Source organism: Trichosurus vulpecula, chromosome 6 (assembly GCF_011100635.1).
Source record: "Trichosurus vulpecula isolate mTriVul1 chromosome 6, mTriVul1.pri, whole genome shotgun sequence".
Lineage (NCBI taxonomy): Eukaryota > Metazoa > Chordata > Mammalia > Diprotodontia > Phalangeridae > Trichosurus > Trichosurus vulpecula.
In genome coordinates, this window is record NC_050578.1 from 79,398,766 (window position 1) to 79,422,919 (window position 24,154).

Consider the following 24,154-nt stretch of genomic DNA (forward strand, 5'->3'; position numbering starts at 1 on the left):
AACACCTTGGAAGAACTAAAAACTTACAGGTCCCTAGAAGTATCTCTGAAAACAGCTGCACAAAATCCCTGAAGCTTAGGACAGTGCACCTGCCACCCTGGAAGCACAGCCCTACTTTAACAAAGAGTTAAAAGTCAAGAAATAGGCTGGGAAAATAAGCAAACAAAAGAAAAAATTTTGACCACAGAAAGTACTATAGTGACAAAGAAGATCAAAACACACACTCAGAAAAAGATAACAAAATCAAAGCTCCTACATCCAAAGCCAAGAAAAGTATAAATCTGTTTCAGATCATGGAAGGTCTCAAAAAGGATTTTGAAAATAAAGTAAGAGAGACAGAGGAAAAATTCAGAAGAGAAATGAGAAAGAAAATCAAGAAAATCATGAAAAACCAAGTCAACAGCTTGGAAAAGGAAACATGAAAAAATACTGAAGAAAATAGTACCTTAAAAATCAGAATAGGCCAAATGGTAAAAGAGGTACAAAAAACCAATGAGGAGAAGAATGCCTTAAAAAGAAGAACTGGCCTAATGAAAAAAAGAGGCACAAAAATTCACTGAAGAAAAAACCTCCTTAAGAAGTAGATTTGGCCAAATGGAAAAGGAGGTACAAAAGTTCACTGAAGAAAGCAATTCCTTAAAAATTAGAATTGAGCAAATGGAAGCTAATGACTTTATGAGAAATCAAGAAACAATAAAAGAAAACCAAAAGAATGAAAGGATAGAAGATGAGGAAATATCTCAGTGGAAAAAAAAGGTGACTTGGAAATGGATCCAGGAGAGATAATTTAAAAATTACTGGATTACTTGAACATCAAGATGAGAAAAAGAACCTAGACATCATCTTTCAAGAAATCATCAGGAAAAATACCTGGATATTCTAGAATGAGAGGGCAAAATAGAAATAGAAAGAATCCACTGATCACATCCTAAAAGAGATCTTGAAACAAAAACTCCCAGGAATATTATAGCCAAATTTGTGAGCTCTCAGGTCAAGGAGAAAATATTGGAAGCAACCAGATTAAAAAAATTCAAATATGGTAGAGCCACAGTCAGGATAACACAGGATTTAGTAGCTCTCTACATTAAAGGGTGAGAAGGCTTGGAATATGATATTTTGGAGGGCAAAGGAGCTAGGATTACAACCAAGAATCACCTACCCAGCAAAACTGAGTACATTCCTTTAGGGGAAAAAATGGAAATTCTATGAAATAGAGGACTGTCAAACATTCTTGATGAAAAGACCAGAGCTGAATAGAAAATTTGACTTTCAAATACAAAACTCAAGAGAAGCATAAAAAGGTAAACAGGAAAAAGAAATCATATGGGACTTAATAAGGCTAAACTGTTTACATTTTTACAGTGGAAGATGATACTTGTAACTTATAAGAACTTTTTCATTATTAGGGCAGTTAAAAGGAGTATATATAGATGGGAGCACAGGTGAGGTGTGAGTTGAATATGAAGGCATGATATCTAAAAAAATAAAATTAAGGGGTGAGAGAGGAATGTATTGGGAGAAAGGAAAAGAATGGGGCAAATTCCCTTACAAAAAGAGGCAAGAAAAAGCTTTTATAGTGGAGGGGAAGAGGGGGAGGTGAGAGGGAGTGGGTGAATCTTACTCTTATTAGAATTGGCTCAAAGAGGGAATAACACACACACTCAACTGGGCAGCTAGGTGGTGCAGTGAGTAGAGCACCAGCCCTGGAGTGAGGAGGACCTGAGTTCAAATCCAGCTTCAGACACTTGACACACTTACTAGCTGTGTGACCTTGGGCAAATCACTTAACCCCAATTGCCCTGTCCCCCCCCCCAAAACAAAAACAAAAAAAAATCCATGACCTATCTTACCCTATAGGAAAATAGAAGGGGAGGAGATAAGAAAAGGGGGGGGGTGATAGGAGGGAAGGCAGATTGTGGGAGGGGGTAGTCAGAAGCAAAACACTTGAGGGGGGACAGGGTGAAAGAAGAGAGAGATAAAATATATGGGGGAGGGGAATAGGATAGAGGGAAATAGAGTTAGTAATAGTAACTGTGAGGAAGATGTTAAAGCAGCTTTCTCTGATAAAGGCCTCATTTCTCAAACATATAGAGAACTGAGTAAAATTTACAAAAATAAGAGCCATTCCACAATTGATAAATAATCAAAAGATATGAACAGTTTTTAGATGAAGTAATCAAAACTATCTATAGCCAGATGAAAAAATGCTCTAACTCACTATTGATGGGAGAAGTGCAAATTAAAACAATTTTGAGGTACTACCTCATAGCTATTAGATTGCTAATAGGACAGAAGAGGGAAATGCCCAATGTTGGAGGGGATATGAGAAAAATGAGACATTAATGCATTGTTGGTAGAGTTGTGAACTGATTCAACCCTTTTGCAGAGCAATTGGGAACTATGCCCAAAGGACTATAACACCATGTATACCCTTTGACCTAGCAATACCATTATTGGTTTGCATCCCAAAAGAGAAAAAAAAAAACAATAAGGAAGGACCCATATGTACAAAACTATTTGTAGCAGCTCTTTTCTGGTGGCAAAGAACTGGAAATTGAGAGGATGCTCATCAGTTGGGGAATGGCTGAACAAATTGTGGTATGTGATTATGATGGAATACTGTTGTGCTATAAGCACCAATGAGCAGGATGCACTCAGAGAAACCTGGAAAGACTTATATGAACTGATGCAAAGTGAAATGTACTGTATACAAAGTAACAGCAATATTGTAAGATGATCAGCCATGAATGACTTAGTTATTCTCAGCAATTCAGTGATCCAAGACAACTCTGAAGGACTTAAGCTGAAAAATGCCATCTATCCCCAGAGAAAGAACTGATGGTGTTTGGATACAGATTGAAGAATACTTTTTTAACTTTATCTTTTTGAAGTTTTTTCTGGTCTATGTTTTCTTTCACAACATGACTAATATGGAAATGTTTTGCATGACTACACATGTATAACATATCGAATTGCTTGCCTTCTCAATGGGAGTGGGGTGGGGAGGAAGCAAGGGTGAGAATTCCTTTTAAAAAGGAATATCAAAATTGTTTTTACATATAACGGGGGAAAAACAAAATACTAAATAAATTCAAAAAAAGAGAAAATGCAGAAAGAGAAAGGCAGAGATAGAGACAGAGAGCCAGAGGAGACAGAGAGACAAAGACAGAGACACACAGAGAGACAGAGACAAAGATAAAGACACAGAGAAAAAGGCAGAGAGACAGAGTGAGAGAAAGAGAAAGAAGAGACAGAGAGACACAGAAAGATAGAGATGAAGAAAAAGACACAAAGCAAAAGGCAGAGACATAGTGTGAGAGAGAAATAGAAAGACAGAAGAGAGAGAAGAAACAGAGACAGAGAAAAAGAGAAAATACAGAGAGGCAGAGAGACAGAGATAACAGAAAGAGCCAGAAATAGAGATAGAGATAGAATTATTTTCCCTTGAGATTTACACTGCTCTGTTCAATAGAGAGCGGGTATGACTGAAGCAGTCTGCCAAGAGCAGAACCTCAACAAGCTATCCGTGCAGACCAGACAAAGTAGAAGATTGTCCCCCACCTCCCCCAAGCCCCATGATACAGTTTACTATGGGTTTTGAGTCTTCTCTGAAACTCACGTGACTTGTCTTCTCACAAAACAAATACCAAAACAGATGGTGATTGGTTTTAATGTATTCAGTCAAAAGAAGACCTTAAAACTCGATCTTTGGAGAACTTCCAGAAGGCTTTATGAAATACAATCCTGTGATTTAAAGGGCATTGAGAAAACCTAACCCTTTCCTCTCTAACCCAAAATATCTGCCCCACTCCCTGAAACTCCACTTTTAGCCGAGGAATTTTGGTAACTAATTCAATTAGTCCGAGTCTTATCCCTATTTTTGTCATGGGTGATGTGACACCGAGATTCCTAAGCTATGATGCCTAAGCCTCGAGAAATGCAAATATTGGGGGTGGCGGTGGTGCAAGTGGGATGGTCCTCTGGAGTATGGAAGAGGGAGACAAAAGGATTTGGGGTGACTCTGTGAGTGTGTGTGTGTGTGTGTGTGTGTGTGTGTGTGTGTGAGTGAGAGAGAGAGAGAGAGAGAGAGAGAGAAGAGAGGAAAGAGAGAGAGGAGAGACAGAGACACACACACAGATAGACAGAAACAGAGACACAGAAAGACAGAGATACAGAGTGAGACACACAGAGATAGACAGAGACAGAGAGAGACAGAAAAAGATAGAGACAGACAGACACACACATATTAATACACAGAGACAGAGGAATCTCTCTATAAATATCTGAGAAAGAAACCAGGCTCAAACAGGCTTTTTAAAGTCTAGCTCAGCGTTATGCTTGGGCCTGAAGAAGGTAATGTCTGTGTGTTCTGACTGCTACTGTTTAAAACTCCCAGAGCCAAGTCTGAATGCTGCTCCCAGGCAGGAATGCAGGCAGTCAGGCATTTCTTTGGCCAGCTTTTCTTTCAAGCATTTAGTAAATTCATCCTCCTGGCTTTTGGTGACTTGAAAGAAGACAATTTGAAACAACTTCCAATAGAGTTATTTCCACTTTGGAAAATCTGGCTGTTATTATTGAGTTGTTCAGTCATTTCAGACTCTGCATGACCCCATTTGGGGTTTTCTTGGCAAAGATACTGGAGTGGTTTGACAATTCCTTCTCCAGCTCATTGTATAGGTGAGGAAAAAGACTGGATTTGAACTCAGGTCTTCTTGACTCCAGGCCCAGTGCTCCATCCACTGTGGCATCTGTCTGCCCTTAGCATTTAGCTAATCCCCTGTGGGGTTTTCTTGGCAAAGGTACTAGAGTGGATTACTATTTCCTTCTCTAGTGGATTAAGGCAAACAGAATGTTAAGGGACTTGCCTGAGGTCACACAGCTAGTGAGTGTCTGAGGGTTGAATTTGAACTCAGGTCCTCCTGACTCTAGACCCAGTGTTCTATCCACTGATCCACCTCACTGCCTCAAAAATCTGGCTCATTAAGCACCAAAAGAAGATGACGTGGTGGGTTGTGAATGGATTAGGGGAGAGGCAACTTCCTAACTTTCCTGAATATTTTCATTTTTGCCACGGCATCATCATGTCGTGTCACATTTCCCCTGTACTCTTGAGGAGCTAGGGAAATTGAGGAGCTGCCTCTGGGTTTTTGTGACACTCCCCTCTCCTGGCTTTCTTCCTACTTCTTTTCAGTTTCCTTTGCTTGATCGTCGTCCGTGTTACTCCCACTAACTGCAGGTGTCCCCCAAGGCACTTGGCTATCTGGGGAAACTGATACGATTTTATCGGTGGAAATGACAAAGAAGAGACGTTAACTTTGTTGCTGCACCCTAAGCATCATGAGACCTTTCCTTCTGACTTATAGCTGAAACCTTCCCCATGGGTTAATTCCCTTGTTAGAATGGGAGCTCCTTGAGAAGCGGCAGCTTGCTTTTCTGTTTCCATCCCCCAGTGATTAGCACATACTAAGCACTTAATAACTATTTATTCATTCAGACTTATGACTATGTATAACTAATTAATTAATTTAGGAAAGCCCTTTTGAAAATGATAGCATATTAATTAGTAATGTACAGATTTGTATAGTGCTTTTGAGAAGTGTTCACTCAAGTATTAAATGCATCTTCAAAAGTAATTAGGATAAATATTTCAGTCTAACCAAGTTTCCATCAAACATTCATTATCTCTCCTGATTAATATTTATTGAGTGCCATGGTATATAGGACTCCTTGTTTGACTTTGAAAAAAGAAAAAAAAAAGAATCTATTATCTATTGTGGTTGATAAAACACTTATTAGTCAAGAGATAAATTAGAAAAGAAGTAAGTGTATCAATTAATAGTTGTCTTTGAATCACATAAGTGGAGAATTTGAGACTTCTAGAGGCAGTACCATTGGCATGTTGCAGGGTGAGGTTATATAGGATAATGACTGTTTAGGTATCCATTTTTTGGATTTACCTTTTAATGGATATTGGGCAGGAGTTTCCCATCGGCAGCTTCCTTAATTCTCTGTCCCAGCCAGGTCCTCCAATTTACCTATGTTCTCAGAACCCAGGGTAGCCAGACGTGAGGACTGACTTCTGAAAGTTTTCTGGCTGAGAAAAGGTATAACTGTCAATACCCTCCTTGCTTCCCTTGGTCTCCTGCTTGTATTGTTCAGTTTCTCAGGTTTCAGATTGCTTCCTTGGACTTTTGACCACCTACCTTTGCTCTCTGTGTCCTTTTGTCTTTTCATTCTTCATCTCAGTTTTTGGCTTGTTGCTTGCTTTTTGGTCACTATGGTTACCTTTAAAAATTGGAATCTATTATAAGATGATAGCTATCACTTTGGCAAAGCCTCACTGTATGAATGAATGGAAAAAAAAACATGTATAAGCACATACTGTGTGCCAGGTTCTGTGCTAGGTGCTGAGTATACAAATACCAAAATGAGACAGTCTTTGCCCTCACAAAATTTATGTCCTAATAGGGTGAGGCGTCACGTATAGGAGAGGGTTCTTGACTGACTGCCATACAATTTTCCCCATAAATGTTTATTACCACATCCCTCAACTTGAGCTGACTACTGACGTGGGTCTGAAGTAGCTAAATGGAATTGGTGAGAAGAGGGCATGAAAGAGAGGAATGTGGTAACAAGATCAAGGACAGGAAGGAGAGAGCACTTTTAAAGTTTGTGGAGGCATTTAGGCCTCTTGACTTGGTGTCATCCTCAAGCTTGAAACATACATAACCAGCAGCTGTATGATTTTTGTTATAGTTACTATTATAACCCAGTGTGGAAATAGGTTTTTTTAAAAGGGGATGCTGCTCAAGGGTCTTTTTTCTATTATTGCTTCCCTCTGAGGACTGGAGAAGCTTGAGCCTTTGGAGAAGAATTTGGCAGATTTCCATTTTAATTTTATGTAAATTCACAACTTGGTATAGAGGCATTTCCATTTAGCCAATGTGTATCTGAATGAATTGATCCCCATCATCTAAGCTGATATCTTTGACTGGGATAGTTTCTGTGCTACTCAATTAATACCCCCTCCCCCCCCCCCCCCCCCCCCCCCCGCCTAAGTCCTCTAGAATCCCAGGCAGGACACCATTATCTCCAGTGCATTTTTGATTGATTTTAGGTGGAGCATCTGACAACTTAACTTTTTAGTAGGGGGCTCAGTTCAGGAGAACTTCATGTCAAATTAATAGGTGATTCTGGAGGAGATCTGGGTTTTATGGTGGAAAGTCACACATCAACTGTGTGATTGTGTCTCACATCGACTCTCCCACTCCACCCGCCTGTCCTGATTACATTATTTTAAGGTAAAGGTGATGGGAGAAAGGATGGTGTGAGTTCTTGGAATGAGTCAGTAGGTCAACAAGCATTTATTAAGCACCTACTGTGTACTGGTTACTGTGCTGTATGCTGGGGATACACAGAAAGCAGAAACAAGATCTCTGCATTTAAGGGGTTCAAATTCCAATGGGAGACAAAACATACAAATAGCTATGTCCATACAAAATGCAGTGTAAATAGGAGGTAATCTCAGAGGGAAGGGACTGAGGGTCAGGGCACAGGAAGGGCCTCTTGAAGAAGGTAAGATTTGAGTTGAGTTTTGAAGAAAGCCAGGGAAGCCAGGAGGCAGAGGGGAGGAGAGAGAACATGTTATGCTTGGGGGACAGCTAGTGAACGGTGTGTGGTCGGAGGTGGTAAGTTGGATGAGAGAGAGTAGTGTATGGGAACCATCAACTAGACTGCCATATATAAGAAGACTAGAAAGAGGCTAGGTCATGAAGGACTTTAAATTACAAATTATATTGATTTAAAGGTAATATGGAGCCAGTGGAATTTACTGAGTGTGTGTGTGTGTGTGTGTGTGTGTGTGCACATACATGGTCTGGAAAATTCCTTTGACAGCTGTGGAGGATGGATTAGCGAGGGAAGAGAATGGAGCTGCGGAGACTGATTAGAAGGCCATTGTGATAGTCTAAACTGGCAATTGGTGGCACAGTGGATAGACAGTCTCACCTGGAGTCAGGGAAATCTGAGTTCAAATCTGACCTCAATCACTTACTAGCTTTGCGACACTGGGAAAATTTCTTGGCCCCTCTGTCTTCCAGTGTCCTCCACTGTACAGTGGTGATCACAATAACAGCTAGCTCCCAGAGTCATTGTAAAAGTCAAATGAGATAATATTTGTAAAGAATGGTACTTGGTACATAGTAGCTACTTAATAAATGTTTGTTTTCTTTACTTCCAAGCATGAAGTAATGAGGATTTATACTAGGTAATGGCTGTGTGAGTGGAGAGAAAGACTTACAGAGTCAGAAATGAGATTGGAGAAGAGATTATATATGTGGGATGGGTGAAAGTGAGACGTTGAAGGTGACTCTGAGATTGTAAATTTGGGTGACCAGGAGGATGGGTGTCTTCTAGACAATAACAGGAAAGATAGGAAGAGGGGATGACTTTTGGGGAAAGATAATGAACTCTGTTTTGGACATGTTGGATTTGAGATGTTTATAGGTCACCCAATTTGAGATATCTAAAAGGCAGTTGGTGATGTCGGGTTTGAGCTCAGGAGAGAGATTAAACATCTGTAGATCTGTTAATTATCAGTGTAGATATGATAGTTGAACTCGTGGGAGCTGATGAGATCACCAAGTGATATGCCATAGAAGGAGAAGAGAATGGGGCCAAAGACAGAGCCATGGGAATACCCACAGTTAAAGACCATGACAAAGGGAATGAGTAGCATCAGATAGGAGGAGGAGAATCAGGAGGCAGCAATGTCATGAAAACCCACTTAGGAGAGAGTACATAGGAGGAGAGAATGATCACAGAGCTGATAGGAAGGAAGAGAATTGAGGATTCCATTGCTATCTTAGTGCCTATGACTTCTGCCCTGGATTACAAAACTTCTAGATTCTGACCTGAGTTTGTGAAGGTGTTTGTAAAATTCAGGTCAAATCTAAGAAAAATATTGTATGGAATGTTGGAATGAGGTTAAGAGAACAACTTTGAGCATAACATTTGGGGCGCTAATTGTATGTAATGATCGCTATTAACCTTAAAGTACTTTGAATGGAGTAAGTGCTTAATAAACCCATCTATCCATTCAGTATTATTCTATCCTTTGAGTTATTATTATGACTATATTACTGTTACAGTAACAGTAGCCAGATCCCAAGGGGACAGTGTACTCTCAATGATCAATTTTTGGGCTTAGAGGTTAGACTGACATTTCGTTACTCTGAAAGATTTAATTCAGCAAGTCAATCAGGTCATAATTTGTCCTTATGGTCCATTGATCAAGCAATAACACTTAGTTTTCACATTGAAACAGCTCTCGAAAGATGGAATTGTCCTTTCCTTTTCGACTGACCTCAAAGAAAAAGAAAGTTGAAGTTACTAGGGAATTATTCCTGGTCCTTAAATGCTCAGCCATCTGTAAAAATGTATTAACTCTGATAGCAAATGACTTTAGACAAGTGGGCTTGACTTATATGACTCTTCCTGGTGGGAGACAGAATTCCAGATATTTAATAATTTGAAATTCACCATGATGACTTCCAATTAAGATGGCAACCTGAAAGGTCATAGAAGAGCCCAGATCTCTCATATAAACCCTGAAAATATCTGAAAAGGTGGTCCAGACAGACCAAGGATAAAGAAAATCAAAGAAAAACAGAAGTAACCTCTTTAATCCTGTACAGAACTGCTCAACAACATGTCTAGAATCTTGTGGAGGTAAGTAGAGAGGCCACCCTAGGTAAGTTAGGATCTTAGGAAAACTGGCCAGAAGTCCAGTGGAGGCTGGGAGAGGGACTGCTCCACAGAGCCAATGTGAGTTCCAGGGAATGGGAAACTAGAAGAAAGGGGAAGTGGGACCATTCCAGGAAAAAAGGCATAAGCTCCCACAAATGGACCTGAAGCCAGCCCAGCTCTAAACAGGTAGATTACAAGCCAGCTCCAGTAATTGGGTATCTGAAGCCAGAGCCTGGTCCTGGTCTATGTGAAAAGAAGCTAAAGACAGAGACTACCTTTCCCTCCCCCCTGTCCCAAGGTTACTGCCTAAGGAGACAGGGCATGGCCATGTACTCCTTGGAATAGTAGTTCTCAAACTTTTTGGTCTCAGGATCCCTTTATACTCTTAATAATCACTGATGACCCTTCCAAAGAACTTTTGTTTATATGGGCTATATCTATTAATATTTAATTTATTTTTAATTAAAACATCTTTGGCTGCCTCCCACCCCCTAGAATTCCTGGACCACACTTTGAGAACCCTTGCTTTGGAACATTGAGAACCACAGCAGGAAACAGGGTCAATTCAATGCACATGTGTCTGCTTCGAGATGTCTTGCAGGAGACCTGAGACCTGCATGAACTTCAACAACCACCTGGGGCTTCTCACGGTCATAGAAGAGAATGGCACCAACTCCCAGTGGGGAATTATGCAAGGAGAAGGCAGAGATAAGCCAGGACCTATATTAGACCATCAGGAGGTTAAGGCAGGAGACATGGATTAAGGCAGATACTGGAACCTAGTACCAGATATCCTTTCAAGAATAGCAGCAGCAGCAACATCCAGATTATGGAAGGGACATAGCCAAGAGAAAATGGAGCCTGATCTTAGTGCAAAGTCTTAATCCAAGAACTGAAGCTAGAAATAAGAGTGAATAAAAGAAAACAATGAACACAATGAAAGAACCAGCTAGGTGGTACCATGGATAGAATGCTGGGCCTGGTGTCAAGAAGACCTGAGTTCAAATCTGGCCTTAGACACTAGCTGTGTGACCTTGGATAAGTCATTTACTCTCTATTTATAACAGTTTCCTCAACTATAAAATGGGGATAATAATAGGAGCTACCTCTTAGGGTTGTAAAGATCAAATGAGATATTTATAAAGTGCTTAGTATAGTACCTGACATACATTAGATGCTTAATAAATGCATGTTCCCTTACTTCCTTTTTTCCCTTCCCACTTTATGAAATCTAGGAGATATTTCCAGAAGAAGAGAACAATTCCATAATAACTACAAGCAGAGTCATACAGAAAGAAGCCGTTTACCACAGGGGTTACAAGAGTAGCTATAAGAAATGAAGCAAGAGGGGAAAAAATGAAATTGTAAATGGAATGAGAATTCAAGAGGAAAAAATTGAATGGAGGATAAATAGGTGAGAAAGAATATATGGAAATCATTACAGGTGGTCTTCTTGAAAAGTAGAATATAGTAAATAGAATTCAATGACCATATGAGACAATGTAAAATATTAGAACAAATTCCAAAGATAGAAACATAGAAGAAGATAACATAGAAGAAAATAGGAGGTATTTACCAAAAAGAAACAAACAAAGACAATTGGCCTTGAAAACAGGTCACAAACAGATAAAGTGGGTAACCTAAATATTACTAGATTCCCTGAAAACGATGACCAAACAAAAGTCCTGAAATGATATTTCAGGAAATCCTGAAAGACAACTGCTTGGATCCATTAGAAGCAGGGGGCAAAGTGAAAATTAGAAAGAATAAGCTGATAGCCTCCTGAAAGAAACCCCAAAAAGAAAAGTACCACAAATGTCAGTCAAAAGCCAGCGCTTCTAAGTCAAAGAAAAAATTCTGTAAGCATTATGGAAGGAATTCAAGTACCAAGAACCAGTCAGGATCATAGGAGGCTAAGCAGCAACTACTATAAAGGAAATATCCCCGAAAGCAAAAGATAAAGGCTTATAACCAAGAATAATTTATCCTGAAAAGCTGAGGATAATCCTACACAAGAAAAAATTGAACATTTAATAGAACAAGAGGACTTTCAAATATTCACAATAAAAAGAGCACAGTTGAGTAGAAGCTTTGAAATGCAAACACATGAATTAAAAAAATCAAGATAGATAAATATGTTTGAGTAATTGGGAGAGTCTAAAGGAAGTTGATGTGCTTATTTTCTAATGGGGGAGAAGAGAAAAAGTAAAAAAAAATCCATATTCAAGTGTCACAGAAGGGGCAAAACAAAAACAACCATTACACAACACCATGGAATTAAAGCCTATTAGATCTAAAGAGCAGAGTGAAAACAGAAAGAATTGACCAATCCACTTCTGAAAGAAAGTCCAAAATGAAACCCCTAAAGAATGTGATAGTCAAAATTCAGAGCTTCCATGCCAAAGAAAAAATGCTGTAACCAGGCAACAAGAAAAGAGGTCAAGCACCAAGGAGGCGCAGGCTGGATCTCACAAGCCTTGACAAATGCTTACAAAAAGGAGAGGAGAGTTTGGAATAAAACATTCCCAAAGGCAACAGGTAAAGACTTATAAGTAAGAACAACCTATCCAGCAAAACTGGGGTAAAATCCTTCAAAAGCAAAAATAGATTTTCAATGAAATAGAAGACTTTCAAGCACTGAATAGAAACTTAGGAATGAAAATATAAGAGTCAGTAGAAACATAGGAAGATAAATACATTTGATCATTTGGAAGGGACTCTAAGATCATGAACTGTTTACATTTTAATAGGGTGATAAGAAATGAGTGCCCTCTCCCAAAACTAATGTCTTCGGGGATCATAGGGAAAGTTAAGTAATATAAACAGAGGACTTGGAAATGGTTTTGTTTTGTTTTGGTGGTCATAGGAGAAGGAAAGAAATGGGAGGAAAAGTGAAACGTTTTGGGGAGGAAGGCATGAGGGAAAGGAGGTACTTACTATTTTACAAACAGGGAATATGAATAGACAAAGAAGGAGGAAGGGGTAGGCAGAATCGGCATCCTACAAACCTCACTTTCATTTGAATCTGACAAAAGAAGTTTGAACTAACTAACTAACTAGCTAACTAATTCTCTCTCTCTCTCTCTTTCTCTCTCTCTCTCCCCTCCCTTTCCCCCTCCCCCTTCCCTCTCTTCCTTTTCCTCTCTCTCCCTCCCTCCTCTCTTCCTCTCTCTTTCTTATATCCATAGAAACAAAGAGCTGGGTATAGAAATACAGGTTTCCCCAAAAATGTTAGTATAATTTTAAGCTATTAAAATTTAAAACTGCATTAAGACATTTGGGACACCCTGAACATTGAACTCGGCAGGGAAATTGGTCAGGGCAGGAAGAAGGGAGAGTAGGATTTAAGTTGAAGAGCAGGTTAGGTGAGGCAGGAGCTAGAAGTAAAAGAAATCCCAATGTGGCAGAGTAGATCACAAAGTGGGGGAACTTATAGGAAAAAAGGAAGAGTTAAAAACCAATAACTGAGGGCAGAGAAAGGGGAAGAGAAGAGGGGAAATGGAGCAGAAACCAATCAATTGTTAATCACTAGAATTAAGCAAACTCTCTTGTAACACCTTCTTAGGAAAGGGTGTGGGGCAGAGAGAGGAAAAAGTACAAGATGTTAGGATATATAGAAATATATAATTAACAGTCATAACTGTGAACATGAATGGGATAAATTTACTCATAAAACAGAAAAGTACAGCAGATTGCTTTAGAAAGCAGAATCTAGCAATCTGTGATTTACAAGAAACTTACTTGAAGCATAAAGATTAACATAGCATTAAAATAAGGGGCTGAAGTAAAATCTCTTATGCTTTAGCTGAACTCTCTTAAAACAGAGGTTCATGATTTCAGACAAGACTACTATGCTGCCTAGACCTGGGTGGTCACATATTTGCCTCAGCCTCTACACTGTGACTGCGGACTGCTCTGGCCCTATCTCTTGTGGCTCTGGCAGGGCTGCCTGAGCATTGCCTGGGTGCTGCTTTAGCCCTGTCTCCTGTGCTAGCCTTATGGGGTCTGACCACACTTTGCCTTCTACATGTCCTGGCCTAGCTCTACTTAGAGCTTTCTGCAGGGTTCTGGTCTTTTTGTGTAGCCCCAAACTGGATAGAAAAGTTTATGGCTAATTTTCTTTAGTTTTCTTTATCATTTCCTCATCTGGTGCATCCTAAAAGCTTTAAGAGTATATTTGTAGGGAATCTAGGCCCTTCTAGGTCTTAATACACAGCCATCTTCTCACAATTCCCCTAGCAAAGGCTTTTTTTTTTGACAGATGAGACTTAAGCATGATTGTGTAGCAAATCCTCTATCTCAACTCTCATTTATATTGACAAGTTGCATCCCCAGGAATAAGGTTGGCTGTATCTCCCCTCAGAGTTCTAAGGGTAGCCCTGAAAATTTGGAAGTTGTCTTTTTTGGTACTTTCTGCTATGATTATCAGTTGATAATCAATTAGTCAATCAGACAATTAGATTTTAGATAGGGGTATTTACCAAGGTGGTACAAGAAGAATAATAGGTAGAAAACATCCACTTCTCCCCAAATCTTATGACATATTCTTCTATAAATTTGTAGGGGAAAGTGGGATCAATCTCAGTAAACAAATGTGGCAAATGAATCTCTCACACCTCCTGATTGCTAGAATTCTTCAAGATTTTCCTTTAGGTAGGATGTAGCTTTTTTTTTTTTTGCTAGGGCTTTGGTAGAGCCTTCAACATACATCTAGTCTGTCCCTGACTCCTGATGCAAATCATGCTGTTGGCTGTTATTGAGATACTGCTAGGACACCAATGAAAAGTCCAAAATCCTTTAGACCTTGGAAGCTTGCCAGGTCATCCTCTGGCCAAGGGAGGGGAAGGAGAACAAGACTCATTTCTTTCTCCACCACTTTTCTCCATGCCCTTCTTCCCTGGTCCGTGGGGGTTCTTTTTTAGGGCTTTTCCTGGAACAGCTCTCACTACTAAGCTTCTGGCTACTTAACTCTCCTGGGTCTAAACTGGCTTGGTACTTTATGGATGCCCCACAGGGTATAGCCAAGTTTCCCCAGTAAAGTTGAACACACTTTTTGTAAATGTAACTCTTGTGTCTTTTTGGCATGTGTTCTAGTCTTTTACTGACTTGTTAAATAGAGGTGCTTAGGTCTTGCTAACAAATCTGATTTGAAAGAATATGATTAATGTAGCAGGGTTTAGTGGGATGGGGGTGATTTCAATCTCACCCTTATATTTGTCAGCTGTGGAAAAAGAGCCAGTGACCAAAGAGAGATAAAATATGAAAAAGAGATGAAATGATAAAAGGTAAGCTTCTAGAAGGTACAGAAACATGGTCTTAAGTATTACAAGTAGAGGTTTTGGCTTTGGAAGGTAGAGGACTGTGTCCGAAAGAGACTAAAATAAAAAAGAATGAATGGGAGTGGGGGAGTAGAGGTCAAGAGAAGCATGGGATAGGGAGGGGAGAGAGCTCATAAAGTACGACCTCAATAGTCTTCTTTTCCTTTTTTGGAGGGGGGAAGGCAGGGTAATTGGGGTTAAGTGACTTGTCCAAGGTCACACAGATAGTAAGTGTGTCAAGTATCTGAGGCCAGATTTGAACTCAGGTCCTCCTGACTCTAGGGCCGGTGCTCTACTTACTGCGCCACCTACCTGCCCCCAATAGTCTTAACATAGTAAAAGGTGAGGTCCCATTTTGAGAAGGATGGACAGAATATATAGGAGCTTAAGGAGATGAGAGGATTTGGAAAGCCACTGAGCAGAATGTGATCAGGGAAAAATAAAAGAATTAGCCTGCAGTGATGATGGCCCAGTTAAATTATGTGACAAATTTGGCATAGTTGAAGGACTTTCTCCAGGAGCATTTGGCAGGAAACAAATAGGAGGATGGATGGCAGATGGTGGGAGTAACTCAGCAATGGTGGTTGGGAAAGCATGAGTGGTGATAAAACAAGAGGGCAAGGGTTTCAAGGGCGATGGATAGTGTACAGTTAACTGGCTAATTGTAGGTTAAAGACTCTGACACAGAAGAGAGTGGGGCCAGATTAGGTCTAATGGACTTGGAGAACAAGGAGACCTTGAACGATCAAATGTCATGGTGTGGATAAGGAATAGATTCATGAGGAATGAGGCAGAAGGATGGGAGATTATTATCAGGATGAGGAATTTCAGATTTCTCTACATTAAGGGTAGCAAAGTTGTAGGTGATAGTGAAGTTATTCAAGGTTATGGCCACTCCTGTGGATGGATGAACTGGAATAAAAGTTTAGGTTATAGGAGTTGAGTTAATGTTCTGGAAGCAAGGCTATGTCAGTGTACACCAACAGGTGTTTTGGGGTGCAGAGTTAGATAATGAACCAGGTTCTGAATTCCTTTAAAAGGAGAGAGAATAACTTGGAGGCTGGTAGATGATTGGGAGAGGACTGAGTGATAGAGATGGAATAAACAAACCTCAAAGGAAGAAATGATGCTAAGTGATAGTGGCAGATGGAGGGTCTGGAAGTACCATTGAGGAGCAAGGAGTATACGTATTCCTCTTTGCCAATGTATCAAGGGACGGAAGAGGAGAGGAGAGGGTGGCCAGGGAGGCACTGCTTTCTAGACAGAGCCAGGCTCTCATTACTCATCTATCTTATAGATGAGTCAGAAGATGGAATGAATGTGAACTGAAGAGATCTAGGATGAAGGGTTATTTGTGAATAATCCATCAGGCTTTCAGTGCGCACAAAAAATGTGAGTACAGAAGAGAACATGGATTGTAGAGAAGTAGTTTTTGTCTCAGCCAGTATTTCCTTTTGAATTACAGGGATAAAGCTAATAGGAGGGACTGGGATTACTAGCAGGGGGATGGTGACCCCTTCACTCCATTTCCCAAACTGTCCCTTGACCCCAGACTTCCTCTAACCTAGAACTCACTGTTTGTTGATTAACGTGGAAGCTTTGACCTGCTCTGTTTCTGACCCGGCTAATTCATCACACTTTAGACAACCTGGTGTCCCCCAACTCAACACCTACCCCTGACAATCTCAGGGGCTTACCTTATTGCTGTCAGACTTAGTGCAGACATCCAAATGGCTTAGCCTACTGTAACTCAGAATGTGCAAACTCAAGTGATTGATCAGCCTCAGCATCCCTTGTAACAGAGATTCTAGATATGTATCTCCATGGGAAGGTGAGAACCTTTGGGTTAAGGTTGGGGGAGGTAGGGAGTCAGGGGATATTTTGGAAAATGGAGTGAAGGGATCACCTTTTCACTGTTAGGGACCACAGTCCCTCTGGTCTGGCAGGAAGGGGTTAGCCTGCTCTCTCTGCCCCACCACCACTTGGGTAGGTCATGACCACTGAGGCTCCAGGCAGAGGCCTGGAGATGGGAGGCCCACAAGGGTTTTCCCTCTAGCAGAAAGAGCACTGTGTAAACTCTGCTTTCCCCCCAACCTCAGCTTGGTCAGGATGCAACGGTCCTTCACTTCCTTGTAGCAGTTGGCTTATAATTTTTGCTTGATTGCTGTCAGTTTCTTGTTGATGGTATCCATGAAGCTGCATAGATCATTTTTGGTCTTGAGGGAGTCACTGTTGGGGGACCAGAAGATGAATTCCAGGTCTATTTTGTTGATTTTCCTGGTCTTATAGGTGGTGATGTAGAGGGAAGAGTGGTAGACCTTGTCTTGCAGCATCTTGGCAAAGGTGACATAGGGGTTCTGGTAAATGTGACTACAACATCAGCATCCTCTTAGTTTATGTTGAATTTTGGGATGAAATGAGGCACTTGCTGGTCACTGGACTTATAACAAAGGAGGTTCTTTGTCTGACCACAGCAAGAATATGCTATAAGGGGACATTCAGTGGCACTTGGCTTGTTGGGATGAGGCCCCTTTCATCTCCATTTGGAAATGAGTCTGGTCAGTAGGGCATGGTGATTCGAGTTGTCTCAGGTACCCACTAAATCTGAGAGACCCAGACTCCATGTGCCTGGGACTTTTTATGCCTCTAGATGACTAGGAAACAAGGCAACTTTGTCTTTTTTCAGGTAAAGCCTCTCCATGTTGTAGGTGGGAGGAAAGAAGCTGCATCAGAGAAATGCTGGTCCTGTCACAGGGGTCATGCAGTTTATTCCACATCACTTACAAGATCTTTTTATCCTCCTCCATTACAGTTTTCTTGTCTCCATTCAAGGAGAATAACACAGCCTTCTTGTGCTCCTTCACTTCCTCTGGCATGGTATTCATGTCTGTGAATACTTTGATCACTTCCTCTTTTTGCCTTGAAGTAAAATAGTTAATTTTAGGATTTAAAAGTGTCATTATTTTAAGTCACACCACATTGGGGTCTCACACCTTTCACTTAGGTGTGTCAATACCCATTCACTCTCTGGGTTGGCTCTCTTTTACCAATTTGCCTTTGTCCTGGCAGGTCTGGGTTTCGAGGGTAGATTTCACTCAGACTCTCTCAGGATCCCCTTGGTTCTTGAGTCACCATGAATGGATTTCTCATTCACACAATCAATCACTTGCAATGTAATGCACCCATGTAAGCACTGCTATTTATATATTTTTCCACATTCACTCCAAATTTGTCATTCTTCTTTTCTCTAATCAATAGTGATTTAGAGTATTTTTTATATGATTATAAATGGTTTTGATTTCTTCATTGGAAAACTACCTGTTCATGTCCTTTGACCATTTTTGTATTCTTTTAAATTTGACTCCATTCTATATATTCAAAAATGAGGACTCTATCAGATAAACTAGCTGAAAATTTTCTTCCTAGTTTCCTACTTTCCTTCTAATTTTGGTAGGATGGGTTTTGTTTGTGTAAGACCGTTTCAATTGAATGTAATAAAAATTTTCCATTTTATTTGTAATGCTCTCTATCTTTGGTTCTAGAATATCAGGGGAGTTTTCTTTGATAATTTCTTTTCTTTCTTCCTTTTTTTGGAGGGCAAGGTGACTGGGGTTAAGTGACTTGCCCAAAATAACACAGCTAGTATATGTCAAGTATCTGAGGCCGAATTTGAACTCAGGTCCTCCTGACTCTGGGGCTGGTGCTCTATTCACTGTGTCATCTAGTTCCCCTAATAATTTCTTGAAAGATGATGTCTAGCCTCTTTTTTTTTTGATCATGGCTTTCAGTAGTCCAGTAATTTAAAAAAAAATTTCTCTCCTTAATTTGTTTTCCAGCTCATTTGTTTTTCCAGTGAGATATTTCACATTTTCTCCCATTTTTCATTCTTTTGACTTCTTTTTATTGTTTTCTGATGTCTCATGGAATCATTTGGAGGGGAATTTGGGAGTTCTCAGATGAGTTCCTGTCTTTCCTCTGCCATCTTGATTTCACCTCTCTCCTAGGGGTTTGTATTTTGAAATGATAATTTCCCCTAAGTGGCTATTGACCTGGAAGAGCTAATGATTAACTGTGTGTATATAAGGGTTAGGTGGCCAGTTCCTAGGCCTCTCTCTTTCTTTCTGGGTGTGAGTTGTTTTACAACTACTTTGAGCTGCTTTCAGAGGGAAGGCGAAGGTTCGGGTGGCTTGCCCTAACCCTCAACTTCTCTTTCATGGGACTATTAACATAAAGCATCTAAAGCAACTATCCTGCCTAGGCAAGCTTGAGCTTGAGTTGCACATGTCCCAAGGTGGATATATCCAAACTTGAAGGCCACTTTGTGAGTTCAAGAAGTCTGGGAGTTCTGGCTTTCATAAGGTTGGAGCTGAATGGAAATAGGGGACAAGTGCCTAACAACCCCTCTAGAATCTTGGAGAGGAAGGCCATTGACCAGAAGATTGGTCTAAGCCCGTCTATTTTACAAAGAGATATACACCAAGAGTTGTTTTACTAGTGCAGAAACTGCCTAATTAGCAATCCTGTGGACTATTTTTATGTTCTGATGTGCTTCAAGTATCAGCCTTTCAGCAGATTTTAATAGTTAGGAATTCTGGTTTTTTTGTTAAATGCACATTTGTGAGTATCCTGTATTCAGCATCCATTTTTATACAGGAATAAATTATCTATTCTGGAAGGATAGGGATTGGAAACTTCCAGGTGAAGAAACTCTTTCAGCTCTTTCTCTGCAACTTACAACCCTAGAGAGTGGCCTAGTCACTGAAGTTAAGTGATTTGCCCAGGATCAAACAGCCATTATGAGTCAGGGGTAGAACTTAAACTCTTTTGAGGCCAGGTCTCTATCTACTATATCATTCTGCCTTTCCCCCATTCCCTGATACATATTGTACACTGAGTACCTTTTACTTCCTTTTTTGGGGTGGGTGAAACTCCAGAAGTGATACAAAACATAAGGTATAAATAAATTTGTTCCCAGGACACCAGGACAAGGTGTTTAATAAGTCAAAGAGCGAGAAAACAGAGAGTCCAACCCACTCTCATTAGAGGCCATGCTCCCCTGAATCAGGTTCAAACCAGTAGAGAACCAAGATTTGAACCCAGGCCCTGCGATCCCAAGAGCAGCTAAGTGGTGCAGGGGGTAGAGTGCCAGGCCTAGAATCAGGAAGACTCATCTTTGTTGAGCTCAAATCTGGCCTCATACACCTGCTAGCTGTGTGACTCTGGAAAAGTCACTTAACCCTTTTTGCCTCAGTTCCTCATCTGTAAAATGAGCAGGAGGAGAAAACGGCAGACCACTCCAGTACCTTTGCCAAGAAAACTTTGAATGGGGTAGCAAAGAGCTGGATATAACTGAAACGACTTAACAATAACATCAACAACCACCTGTGATCTCGAGCCAAGTTTTTCTCTACTACATGACACCATAAGATGAATGCTTGTGAACAACATTTAGAAAACAGATCTCTATTTCTTTTCTACTGTGGGAAGGAAGGAGGAAGACAAAACAGCAGCTATCTTGGTGGGTGAGGAAACTTACTTACCTCACCAAATGGTCTAGCTACTCTGGGTCAAAGGAATGAGTTCCAAACCTCTTCTTTGTCAATTTTTCTCTATACTGAAAGTGGCCATTCATTTCTAATATTTTTTGGTGGCGCCAGTGAACTTTCCAAAAACCGCAATCTGTCACACTCACTAACCTCTCAGGTTTGCTTAGCTCCCTCAAATAGCCTCTTGTAAGGGGTTTGGGAGAAAAGCAAAGGTAATATTTCGGAACTAGCTGGCATGCTACTCTGACCTAGAATTGATGGAATTAAACAGCTTTCCTTGAAAGTCAGTCGTTAAGAGATTTCATTGATCTTTTTGTATTGCTGACTTGAATATAGCAACTAACTCATGAAAAAATACATATCAATATTACCTTCCTGTGATTGCTGACTCCTCATTGGAGAGCAGCACTGACTTTAGATTGAATAAGGAAAACATAATGAGAGGTCTGTTGAAGACTTACTCTGAATGAGTTTCTGGGACTGAATTCCCTGGGCTGTGAAAGTCTGGAAGCTATAATACTTGTACTGCGCCTCGCTTATGAGGTCACTTACCTATTTGTTTGATGGATTTTTTTTTTACCACTGTACTACTCACTGCTACCTTTTGATTATCTCTATATACTATCTCCTTATTACTCACTCCATATTTCACTGTATTGGTGAAACATCAGGGAAAGATGAAAATTTACTAGCCAGATTTCGACAAAAGCTTTTGCATAATTGGTGGATGAGATTGAGAGATGAGTGTCATGATTTAGTAAGCATTGCCAGTGATTCACTTCTTCCTTTTAGACAATGAGTAAGATTAACTATCAAAATGAACTGAGAATTGGATCTGGAAATCATTCTAAGTATATTCAATTACATTCTTTTCACCAAAATATCATTATTAATAATAATATTTTACTAAGAGCAAAGATGTTTTATACCATCAGTAATTAAAATATTTCTTCTTTACCTCATCCTTTTAAAATTTTGATTTTTATGCTTTGAAATTTTTATAATTATTAGTACAGTACATTTAAACTGTACAAATAAGTGTATATTTTACAGATGTATACAGACATTGTACATATACATGTAATATACACATGCATATACATGTGCATATGTATACACACACATATCCACTGGGAGTGCATATTCAAACTTTTTTTAGGGGTAGGAGTGCATAATCAAAAAAGTTTGGAGACCACACCTGATCTCAGCATAGATGATGGTGATTATTCCAGTGCTCCGAAGATTGGTTATTCTCTATGTTCACATAGTTACATTTTGGTCTTCTGGCCCATGAAACACATGACCATCCTCATCATCTTCACTATCTCATCACCACTCTCATCATCACCACAAGTGGCAGTAGCAATAACTTCCAGGTAGACTAGGCTAGTCTTTCTCCTAAAAGGCAGGGAAGCCAACCCATTAAGTCTTGCCCTGAAGCTTAATTGGTTCAGAACCCAGAATGCCTGAAAAGCTGATGCAGATTCATGCTTGCCTAAGGCCTTGCTACTTTGGTTGAACTAGTTCCCTTAAAAGGCAGAAAAATTCTCCTTAAAACTTGATTAGTTCCAAGGGACAAGGCTCAAGCCATTGACATGACTTCCTGGTCTCCTAGGACATGAAATGCCCTCCCATGACGATTTCCCCTCAGACTTGATATATGTCCAAGTGCCATTTGAGTCACCACACAAAATAAATTCTACTGACCACAGTGTTGACCACAATGTTTCTGTATAAAGATGAGGGAAGCCAATCCTACTGGAACCAGCGTTGCATTCCTGCTGAATATTCCTTTCCACGCTTTGACTACGTAAACTTTTTGTTAAGTGTTAGATGGTCTGTGGATGTCTCATTCCATTCTAGCATTTTACAGTCAGGCCCAGCCTAATAGCTACTCATGTAGCACTTATATAAGGTTTGTAAAACACTTTACAAATATTATTTCATTTTATCCTCACAACAACCCTGGGAGGTGGGTGCTATTATGATCCTCATTCCACAGACAAGGCAACTTAAGAAGACAGAGTAAGTGACTTGCCCAGGGTCACACAACTAGTATCTGAGGCCATCAAATAACTATAACCAGAAATTATATAAAAATGATACCTTCCAAGTTAAAAGGTGCTTTCCTCTAAACAACCCTGAGAAGTAGGCGTGCTGTTAGCACTTCCTTTCTGTTACTTCATTGCTGGCACAAAGGGGAGATTTCAGGGCATGAGCATGATAATGACTAAACAGAAAGAGCACTGGACATGAAAATGAGGTGACCAGTTCAAGCAGAGTCTGCATTCAGAACCCTTCTGGAGGAATAATAGTAGCAGACAAATTTGAATTCAGAAGGACCTGGGTTCAAATCCTGTGTCTGATGCTAGCTTTATGACTATAGGCCAATCACTTAATCTTTTTTAGCCTCAGTTCCCTCATTTGTAAAATAGAGATAATAAAACATCTTTATGATAAAAATCACAATAAATAAAATAGGGATGATAATAAAGAGTGCCTACGCCACAGGGTTGTTGAGGGGCTCCGATGAGGTAATGTGAAACACTTTGAAAACTTCAAAGTTTCATATAAATACCCATTATTTTAATGTGATGTTCACTTCTTTAATGTACTCTCAAAAGAACCCATTGTAACAGCTACTATATCTTAGGAGTTGAGCCTGGAGAGGAAATGAGACATGGCTATCCTGGGCATTTTCCTTAAAATGGAAGTTCTGGGAGGAATTAGCCAATCAGAGGAAGGTGCCGTGGGGCAGAATATACTTCCAGATTGGGGTACAGTAAACTTCCAGTGTGAGGAGGCTTCTGTGGCATGGTTGAGGAAGTCCAGAGAGTGGAGAGCAGAGCCCTGAGACAAATTTATTCAGCATCCAAGTTTATTCAACAAATATCCAACAAAAATTTATTGACCATATTCTCTACAAAAGAATTCAATTAAAGTTATTTGAAAGACACATATATAAAGGAAATACTTTAAGTAAACAAATGAAAATCAGAATTCCGAGAAGAAAAAAGGTAATTTCAACTTGAAACAAATTAGGAACAAAAAGAAAACAAGAGCAAACTTTCAAGTCCACTCTGACTTCATCTCCCTCCTACATCGACCCCCAAAGTCTAGGACATACTGCCTACAACAAGATTGAAGTCTACAAGAGAACTGTCCAACAAGACTATCTCCTGAACATGGATAGATTGGTTTCTGTCAGAAAAGGTGACAGGTTCCAACATATACCTGAGTATGGAACTTCTCTACCCAATGGGTCATTGTCCTTTCTAATCTGGAAATTATATTACAACATATCCTGCTCATCCCCTTCTGAAAATAAAATAAAATTAAATGCCCTGCAGGCATGCAGAATCAACCAGTTTGCCATCCAAAGAAAAAAGGAGTATTGTGGGGACTGTAAAATTTAGGAAAACACATTCAAGGGTAGATTTCTCAAAAAAAAAGAAATTGACTTCTTCTCTTATCTCGATGTCACTGATCAGCAAGTCTTTGTCTCTAATTGAAGGGATTAGACTATATAATCTCCAATGTTCC

The 24,154-nt window shown here is 40.0% G+C and overlaps 1 protein-coding gene across 1 annotated transcript; it reads right to left on the reverse strand.

Moving 5' to 3' along the window:
- Positions 1-17,209: 17,209 nt before the first annotated feature.
- LOC118854658 (cofilin-1-like) lies at positions 17,210-17,950 on the reverse strand. Its single transcript, XM_036764971.1, has 2 exons — positions 17,850-17,950; positions 17,210-17,435 (listed from the first exon to the last, which is right to left on the reverse strand). The coding sequence occupies exons 1-2, from the start codon at positions 17,948-17,950 to the stop codon at positions 17,210-17,212; spliced, it is 327 nt and encodes a 108-aa protein (XP_036620866.1).
- Positions 17,951-24,154: the final 6,204 nt, after the last annotated feature.